General features: G+C 42.9%; 1 protein-coding gene across 1 annotated transcript; it reads left to right on the top strand.

The window, feature by feature from the left end:
• Nucleotides 1–355: 355 nt before the first annotated feature.
• PARK7 (Parkinsonism associated deglycase) lies at nucleotides 356–7,859 on the top strand. The gene is made up of 7 exons (XM_005528320.3): nucleotides 356–508; nucleotides 2,568–2,701; nucleotides 3,402–3,503; nucleotides 4,153–4,212; nucleotides 5,066–5,135; nucleotides 6,602–6,688; nucleotides 7,399–7,859. Exons 2-7 carry the CDS (start codon nucleotides 2,612–2,614, stop codon nucleotides 7,557–7,559), a joined length of 570 nt encoding a protein of 189 aa, XP_005528377.1. The 5' UTR covers nucleotides 356–508; nucleotides 2,568–2,611; the 3' UTR covers nucleotides 7,560–7,859.
• Nucleotides 7,860–9,794: the final 1,935 nt, after the last annotated feature.

Below are 9,794 nucleotides of genomic sequence, written 5' to 3'. Positions count from 1 at the left end.
CCTCCCAGGGCTCCTGACCGGCTCTCCGCACCTGGGCTTGAGCTGCTCTGCCGGAGCTCTCGTGAGCCCGGCACCCAGGAGCCAGAGCGGGCCTGCCAGCACCTGCGAGCAGGCTTTTACACAACAGGGTTTGCAGTCATAAAGGTCCCCGTTAACAGCTCTGTGTGTCCTTCAGAACAGCGAAACTCCGTAAAACCAAGGCCAACACCATCTGAGCCACAGCCATCCCCTGTGCACCCTGAGCCTCAGGAAGCAGAAGTGTCGGGCAGACGCTTCGGCCGATACGTGCGGGGCTGCCCGAGGGGCAGCAGCGGCAGCAGCAGCAGCTCGGTTCGCGGTCGGAGGTGACTCTTGTTACGGTGCTGGGCACCGTGAGAAAAGCGGAGCTTTCTGTCGGCAAGGCAAAGGCAGCACGGGCGAGCGGCGGGGAGGTGCCGGGGAGGTGCCGGGACAGAGCGCGGGCGGGCCCGGGGCGGAGCGTCCCAGAGCCGCCCGCGGCCCCGCTGAGGTGAGTTGTGGCCGCCGCCGCTGCGGCCCCCGCGGGCCCGGAGCAGAGAGCCCCGGCGGGCGGGGGGGTCGGTGTGGGCGGAGGGTTCGGCGGTCGGGAGGGGTTGCGGAGCTCGGTTCCAGGCCCCGAGCCCCCCGCCGTGGCCGTGAGGCGGCCTCGGCCCGGGCACGGCCTTGTGCCGTCCCTGCTGCGTGGAATGGCGCCGTGTCCCGAAAGGAGCAGATGAAAACAGGGATGCGGCCTGTCCACCCGGGCTGGCTGCGCTGGCGAGCAGCCGTCCCCTGCCTGTGAATAGCGGGCTCTGTGGTAGGGGCACTGAAGGGTGTGATTTTTTTTTTTAAAGGTACCCTTGTTAGAGTTTCTGATTCAGTCACCATCTCCAGAAAGGCACGTGTACCCACGCAGGGCAATACGTTTGGCTGATAGGTTTGAGGCAGCCTTAGCTGGCATTGAGGAGCAAATGAGAGAGAGACTGGCACTTATTATGTGTAGGTAGCTTGTTAAATGACTTGTTAAATGAAGTTGCTGTTACATCTGTGTAACTTAGTTCTGCCTTCTTAAAAACTGTCTTTCCATAGTAGTGGGACAGCTACTTACATGTGCACCCACATGAAGAACAGTATTAATGCTCAAGAATTTGGCAGTGTTGTACGTCATCTAAAGGCACTATGGAGAGACTGCATTTTGCAAAACTAGGAGAAAGTAAAGGTTTCAGAATGCCTGTTTTCATAAAGAATTAATGAAAGACAGGGATGCAAACTGTAATCTAGACTCTTCAATAAAAAGCAAATGCAGCATTTCTGCATGGTGGTTGTTCAGGTAATTTTTAGTCAAATTCATATGAAAATTTTGCAGAATCAATGTGTACCTTCAAGACAAGCTATTAAGAAGCTGTAGGTTGTCCTGAAGTTATTACTAATACTTGTGATTTGGATCTACTTGATCAGTGGGCTTTGCATTGACAGTACATAAAGCTGCCCTAAAAGTAGGATTTGACACAGTGAATTATTGTGCTTGGGCTGGTTCAGCATGCTGTGGGATGTTGTGCTGTATTTTGCTGCATTCTGGAAATTACATTCTAAAGGAGGCTTCCAGTAGGGAACAAACCTGAAAACGGGCGAAGTTGAAGCAGGGTGAGGATGATTTTATTTTATGTAGGCACCTAAACATGCATCATTTTATAAAGAGCTCCCAGGTACTACATGCAGCTCTAGATGGAAGGTCCCTGCACAGGACAAAAATCTCTGTCTTCTAGAGCAGTAACCTATGAAATGCCTTCTCACATCACAAATGCTTTCAGAGACTTCTCTCAGACCTGTATGAGTTAATGAGTATTTTACATGATGTAAAGTTACTTTAACTTAACCTTCAAATGGAAATTTGGCCATTCACCTCAGCTTGAACTTAGAAGCTAAAAAAAAAAAAAAAAAAAGTCTTAAGCCTGGTTTGTTCCATTTGCTAAATTCTGTGGTCTGCTCCCCCATCACACATGTGCACATGTGTTTCTTCCCCCACAAAGTTGCAAAATAACCCAGAAAATCTGTTGGTGAGATTTTGCAGGGGCACTGGTCGAGTCACTATTAAGTCACAGGAAACTCCTCATGAAGCATGCTGTGTGGAAACTAAAAACCAGACATGAGGTCAGAGCTCATGCAAGCCCTTTTTGTAAGCACTGACCTGGGTAGGAGTCAGTCGTCTCGGAATGAGTGAGGGTGCGCGAATTGAAAACAGCTCTGCCGCCCACCCTGACCCCCTCTCTCTGGCAGACACAGGTCATATAAAGTCTTGATTAGGCCAAGCTGCTTCCTTTTCTGGTGCTGATGTCCTGTGCTTCTCCCTTGCACAAGTGCCTTAATCTTTTGATATCATAATGCATTCTTTTTAAAAAGCTCATTAGTTAAATGGGATTGCTATGAATATTGATTGAAGCTAGTGAACCATTTTGAGGTTCAAGTGAAAGAACGTGCAAAAGCACAAATTGCTGTTTAATTTCAACATAGAGAAAGATTCCTACAAGGGGATTTGTCTTCTAACCACTTTGTCTTTCTACCCCTCTCAGCCACTTCCTTCACAACCATCTCCCTGATAGCAGCCCCTCAAGACATGGCCTCAAAGAGAGCATTGGTGATTCTGGCTAAAGGGGCAGAGGAGATGGAAACTGTAATCCCCACTGATGTTATGAGAAGAGCAGGGGTGAGTATGCAGACAGTGAGCAATCTTTGTGAGTGTTTGGTCAAGGGGAAGTCATTGCCTCAAGCTGATGTTCATTGCCAGGAATTCAGTGTATGGTCTGTTGTGTGAAGTGAAAATTTACCCTCATCACCTTACTGCTTAGCAAATATTTGTGCCATGCACCTACTGAGGATGCCTGACAGCTGACATTTGTTGGTAACCTTTCAAAATATAAGTCTAATGTGGACTAGAGCAACTGTTTCAAGTAAATCTTACTCTGTCGGAAAACACAGCTACTTCCATGTATAGTAACTGGAAGTGCCTCTTTTGTAGGGGTCTGAAAAGCTCAGTACATTACCTCCCATGACATTGCATAGCTTTTCTTGAGCTACTTTTGAAATTCAGTTATTAACTACAGTTCTGGCTGTTGGGATTCCTCACTTTGTTTGTTACTCTTGCAGTTATAGTAGCACACTGTTATCATCTCATTAGGAATGAAAATAATACTTTAATTAAACACACCACTTATGTAGAAATGACTGAAACAAAAATTACCTTCTCCCACTACCTTTGTCATTCCATGTGTTCCCCATTTTGGCTCTCCTAAGAGGAACAAGCTCTCAGTACAGCTTTGCTTGTTCTGTGTACCACTTAAGAACTAACATATAAGAAAAATACCCCAAATTCTCGTTTTGTAATAATATATTTCTTCTCCTATTAGATCAAGGTGACTGTTGCAGGCCTAACAGGAAAAGAACCAGTGCAGTGCAGTCGAGATGTCTTCATTTGTCCTGATGCCAGTCTTGAAGATGCCAGAAAAGAGGTTGGTCATCAACCTTCTGTGATATAATGGCCATCATATTCTTTCTCACAGTTTCTGAGGAGAATTTGGAAAGCCTATGCATTATCTTTGGACATATGTTGCATGTTGTATTAACTCTGTGTAGCAGTGAGTTACAGAACTGCACATCCCACTGTGCCTCCCTTCAGTGATATCCTGATTCATAGCCTGCTAGGTTCAGACAGATTTCTTAATTCTGCCCAGGTGATTGTTTTTGCAAAGCATCAGTCCCAGAGCTTTATTTTGTTGGCTCAACAAAATACTGTGATCTGGGCCAACTCAAAAATTCTGATGGGAAGTTAAATGATGTTAGACCTGTACAGTAAGATTGGAGCAAAACCACTTGCCTTTACAACACAAAAGCTGTCGCTTGCTTGCTGTAGCTTTTAAGGGCACTAGGCTTAAAAGTCAGTTCTGTGAGAGACTTAATTGATAATGGGCTTTCCCTGGAACAGGAAATAGTGGGTTTTTTTCATAATTGGAACTGGTTTTCTGATTATAAAGTGTTATTCAGTGTAAGAAAAGGTAGATTTCTTTGCTTTCCGCTTGAATCAGCTGTAGTGGTCTTCAAACAGTGTAATGTAAGTATCAGCCTCTATTCAACAGAGCAGTTTTATCTTTCTTTGTTTAGGGGCCTTATGATGTTGTGGTCCTGCCTGGAGGGAACCTTGGAGCTCAAAACTTGTCTGAGGTAAAGTTCTGGCATTCTAAAAATTCATGGGCATTCTCATGACCAGTGGGGTGGTCAGCACTTGCTTAGTAATCCTGCACATTCAGTTCAGCATCTAAAAATTCTCTTCTGAATGAATCAGTAAACTAACTGTTAATGGTCTTAAGCCTTCTTGTGATTATATAGGTGGGACAACTGGGTAAATTCTTGGCCATGACTACCAAGTGAAACAATAAAAATGGAAAGGTCTTGTGCATTATGGGAAGATCTCTGTTCGTATTCATATGAAGATGAAATGGTTGCAAATGAAGATTTGTTGCTGAGACACAAAAATTTCCAAACCCAAGGGACTCTGCTCCTTTGCACAGTTTTGTCTCTGGTGCAAAACTGTTGCAGTGGTGGTATGAATTCTTTGTGGAAGTCAATCAGACAAACAAATGGACCTATCAAATAGGGTTTAGGTATAGGTGGTATCACAGAGTTTGTAACCCATGGAGTATGAGACAAATATCCTGCATAAATCTTAAGAATGATAGAGACTGTCTGGAGGTATCTTATGAATGCTATTCTCTGTTGGTCCTGTATTTTCAAACGACAACTTTCTATGGCCTTGGGTTAACCAGCTTTCATGTGGGTCAAGTACTTCCTTGCAGTTCCTTCTGATTTCCTTCCTCTTTCCTTCTGGGGAAAATATGTCTTGGTTTCAGTTTTGTTCCTTCTTAATGTTCTCACTGCCCACTGTCCTGAGGCAGGGAGGGAAAATTCCAGTTGGTTTTCTGTGCAAAACATGTTTATGAAATTTCAGTGAAAACTGATTCAACCGTGCTTCAAACAACCAACTCCAAACCATGACTTGTGATGTTTCCTCATACAGTCTGCCGCTGTGAAAGACATTTTGAAGGATCAGGAAAGCAGAAAAGGCCTGATTGCTGCCATATGTGCAGGTGAGTTAACAAAGGGTCTTGCTTTGTAAAGCATTTGGATGTTTTGAAGGAGCATGAACACACACGCACCTTTCAGAATCTGATTTTTTTGTAAATTTAATAGCAGAGAAATCTCTAAAATAATTGTGAACACTTGTCCTGCAAGTTCTGCATGTTACCTAGTTCCTTCCAATGAGCTGTGCCACTGTCTTTAAAATAAAAAGTGAAAGGTAGTGTGCTAGGATTTTTTTTAAAAAGTATGTGCTTATTCTGGTGATCTTTCTGCAAGTATACAGCACTGGCAGAATGTCATTGCTGTAAATTTATCTCACATAACCACTCCTGCCCTTTAGCTCCAGAAAGAAGGCCAGAAATATAGAATTACAGTCTCACCCTTCCTGAGCTGCAGCAAAAAATGGACTTGGTTTGAGGAAAGGGTTGTCTGCTTACATATTCTGCACAGCTTGGTATCCAGATCATAAACTTTGTAAGATTTGTTTTAAAAAGCAAGGTGAAAAATTGCCAATACTGTACCTAAAGGCTGGTCTAGGCACCTGAAGCTGAGAGTGAGAAGAGAGATGATGAATGCATAAAAGGCAGTCAGAGTGTGTTCAAGGAGGGGATTTTCACTTTTTTTTTTTAGGTACATTGGTGGGGGAGGGGTTTCTGCTTTTCTTCCTCATTTAGGTGCTAGGCACACAGAGCTGTGAACATCCCTCAACTTTGCAATGATACTTTTCTGCTTCTTTACCTGTGTCTCTTGCAGAACAATCCAAATTCACACCTGCCCAGTAGAGGCTTTTGCTTATCAGCAGGATGATTCTTAGAGCTCATTCCAACTGAGCACAAAAGAGGTTATTTCCTAAATCCAGAATTAAACAAATGAACAGAAATGAAACTCATGTCAGAAAAATTCTGCCTTTGGTTTCTTTTGGAATTCCCATAAGGATTTCCTGCCTGACTTAGCACTTCTTGACACAAATTCTTTCATCAAGTCAGGCTAAAAAGGAAATATGAAAAGAAAAGAGAAACTCTTGAAATCAGAAACTGAACAGTTAGTCAGTGATCTGTCCAAAATACTGCTTGGCACACAACTGCAGGATGTAGAGACTTGCTGAAATGAAATCCTGTCTGTTAAGTCTCCAAATTCAAGGTTTAACAAGGTTGTAAAGTAATTGCAGGTAGTTAGTGTTCAGATTGAAATGCAAACCTTTTGTTTCTTAATGTCAAGCAGTTTTAAATAAAATGTCTGGAAGTGGGTTGTTCCTCCCTCCTTCAAAGGCAGCACAGTCATGGGTGGGACATCAGTGTGAACTGTAATGTGAGAGCTTTTTGCTTCAGAGATAGGGCAGGCATCAGTTTTTATAAAAAGCAGTCTGTCCACAGTGAGCTTTGACCCCTGGGGGTCCTAATGCCCAAATGTCTGTTCTTGTAAGTGTTTGTAGCAGAAGGCAGTTCCTCACTGGTGCAGGTTTGTGTTCTCACAGGTCCTACTGCCCTTCTGGCTCATGGGATAGGGTATGGAAGCAAAGTCACAACGCATCCTTTGGCCAAAGACAAAATGATGAATGGAGGTATGCTTCTGTCCAAACCCTTCTAAGTTTTGTTCTTGTTGTTGTTTTTACCTGAATCCACAATTTAAAGAAAGGAAAAGAGATTTTTATCTTATTTTTCTCTCTGAATTGAGTCTATATCACCAGAAAATAGAGGGTTGTACTAACATTCTCATCCTTGGGGGAATTCTGCTGCTGCTGTCACGTTAGGAGCATTGGTTGCCTTATCCTCCTGAGGCTGAGCCATCTCTTGCCCTTTTGGTTCTTTGCCTCAGTGGTCCCAACAGCAAACTCTGGGAACACCTTTCCCACTCTCCTGTGACTAATGCTTTGGTTCTGTGGCAGCTGATGACTCCACACTCCTTTTTCCAACCTAAAGGAAGTGATGGTGAAAGACTTGGAAGGTCATTCTGTGGTCATTAATGAAGCTGGGGATGAGCAGATGGGTTCCCCCAATGTCTTCTGCATGCATTTAGGAAAATGTTTGTGAACAGCTTCACAAAAGCAGTCTGACTTCCAGAAATAACCTCATGGGAGCTGACAGACTCAGTGAGCACTTCTTGAGGAGCTTTTAGAGTCAGAGGGCCATTCCCACACCTTGGGAATGAGCTCCCTGCAGGCCCCACTCTTCCCTGAGGACAGCAGGCAGAGATGAGGTCCTTGTGCCCTCTGTGGCAGCTATGGGCACGGTGCTGGACACTGACGCTCTTCCTGTTGTGTGTTCCCCCAAGCACACTACTCCTACTCGGAGAGCCGCGTGGAGAAGGACGGGAACATCCTCACCAGCCGCGGGCCTGGCACCAGCTTCGAGTTCGGCTTGGCCATTGTGGAAACGCTGCTGGGGAAGGAAGTGGCCGAACAGGTGAAGGCACCTCTAATACTGAAAGAGTGAAATCCTGGTGTGGGATAGGGACTAGGACAAATTTAGATAGAGTCTTATCCTTTGTAGAATAACTGTAATGCGCACTGTTGTAAATACACTTTAATTGTGGGTGAAATTAGTAACTGTACTTACCTGAACTGGGATACCTTAACAAACCAAAGGTCTTCATTTCTGGAAAAAGATCCTGTTAGCAAAAAGCTTCATCACAAAAAAACAGTCAGCATCTAATAATCCTAGTTAGTTCTTGGATGACATTTAAAAATCACATGGAAAAATGTTTGCTGAGTAAATAAAAATGGAGCATCCCTACTGTTGTGTTGTTCCTTTCTGTGTTTTCTCCCAACCCAGACCCATGAAACCTTTTTACCACCATGTACAATTCAAAACAATATCTGTTTAGATTCCCACACAGTTCTTCTGAAGTCTGAGCTGAAATGAGAAGATGGCCAAGCACTGGAACAAACTCCCTAGGGAGGTGGTCATGGCCCCAGGCCTGCCAACATTCAAGAAGTGTTTGGACAACACTTCTCACAACACTTCTCTTGGCTGTATGGTTTAACTTTTAGGTTGCCCTATGTGGAGTTAGGAGTTGGTTTTGATGACCTTCATGAGTCTCTTCCAACTCAGGACATTCTCTGATTTCATGACATAGATTATTAAGTTGTAACCTAGAATTAGTTAAAACAATGTTTCATTTCTTGTGTACAAATAAGTAACTAGTATTTTCTGACAGTGTTGGAACTAAATTGAAAGTGTGAATATTCATACCTTGTTAAGCATCCCAGTGTTCCTGCAGGTTGAACATGATACCTTGAAATTTTTCTTCTGCATTAAATGATTGATGATTCATTGAGCTATTTGGGCAGCTAATAATCAGCATAGAGCATGAAGTTTAGATTTGGTAGAATGCCACCAGCAGCAGAGCTTGGTTTTGCTTACTAAAAATTGGAAGTTGCTACAAGCCTGGCTTAAGTGAGCCTTTGTCAGCTTAGAGGAGTTGCAGGACAGGTCTCTGGAGGAAGTAATGGAGCTGTATTCCCATGAGAATTAAGAACTTGGCATCAATTTCCGTCTTTGTTACCTTTCTTTCGCCAAATCATTCTGGTGTTACCTGGCTCTGTCAGCAATCATGCTTAAGGATGGCAGTTCACTGGACTCTGAAGTTATCCCAGCATCTGGAGATCTGGTTCTGCATACATCTGAAGTGCATAGTCTGAACTTTAGAAAATGACTGCATAGGAGCCTTTATGATTGCTTATTTTAATAGGAAACAAGTTCATTCCCAATTACTGCATTTTCGTAAGGAAATACATGGATACTTTTGCAAATTTAGAATTAAGAAATGTCTGTGTTGTTAATAACTACTGGAAGAACTGCTTCAACTCTATGCTCTGTCTCTTAATTTGTTTAGGAAATATTTCATATGTTTCTCTAGCTTTGAAATATGCTCAAGATATGCAAAAGTTGTAATCTATGTAAGATTTTACATGTTTGTGTGGTAAATCTGCACATCTAACTGGTATTGCCATGCAAATGTAAACCAAATGATGGAAAGAGTCTTTGTCCTAGAATCTGGAATAATTACTTGATTTGTAAATGGGCATGATTCAGAATACAGGAAAAGCTCTGCATTCCTGGGTGGCAGCACTTCTTTGTAACATTAGAAGGAAAATATTTCCATGCTTGTATTGTTTTTAGTCTTGCAGAAATATTTTAATACAAAGCATTAGCAAAGTGGCCATAAATTTGATTATAATGTTTTTTCTTCTCTGAGGCTGAGGGAGTTCAATTTACAGAAATGAGGTTTTCAGTGTGTATATTTGGGCTTTCCCACTCTCATTAAAATGGTAATAGGAAAAACACTCAGAAAAATGAGCCTAGAGCCCATGGATGTATCTGTTTAACTTGCAGATTCATCCACCATGTTCAGCAAAAGACTTGGTAAATAAAATATTGTATTGCTGCTTGCATCACAGTTACCTTCATACAGCTGACCCTGTTCTCAACCTTTTACATTGCAGATATCCAGCAAACATGAATTTACTTGGGTTCTCTTTCTGTGTCATTAACTTGGTCTTTCAGTTAGGGTAAGTAAGTGTATGAACTGAGATTAGGCTAATTTTCCTCTCGGGTAAGTGTTAAGAAGGAATTTGCTGATTCGAAGGGAAAAAAGTTGCCTTCCAGTTAGCAAATGCATTTTTCCTCACATTTCAGTATCTCTTTTCATAAAATCCTCTTTTACCT

Source organism: Pseudopodoces humilis, chromosome 24 (assembly GCF_049639895.1).
Source record: "Pseudopodoces humilis isolate 2021_Gansu_Grassland_sample_001 chromosome 24, ASM4963989v1, whole genome shotgun sequence".
NCBI lineage: Eukaryota > Metazoa > Chordata > Aves > Passeriformes > Paridae > Pseudopodoces > Pseudopodoces humilis.
The sequence above is the reverse complement of the archived record's forward strand: the minus strand, read 5'-3'. Positions and strand labels throughout refer to the sequence as shown.

What these genes read in the sequence shown, in the direction of transcription:
- PARK7 (XM_005528320.3), top strand. Translation starts at nt 2,612, where the DNA reads ATGGCCTCAAAGAGAGCATTGGTGATTCTGGCTAAAGGGGCAGAGGAG. An exon ending in GAGCTCAAAACTTGTCTGAG is followed by an intron (nt 4,213 to 5,065) that starts GTAAAGTTCTGG and finishes TTCCTCATACAG; the next exon opens with TCTGCCGCTGTGAAAGACAT. An exon ending in AGACAAAATGATGAATGGAG is followed by an intron (nt 6,689 to 7,398) that starts GTATGCTTCTGT and finishes TGTTCCCCCAAG; the next exon opens with CACACTACTCCTACTCGGAG.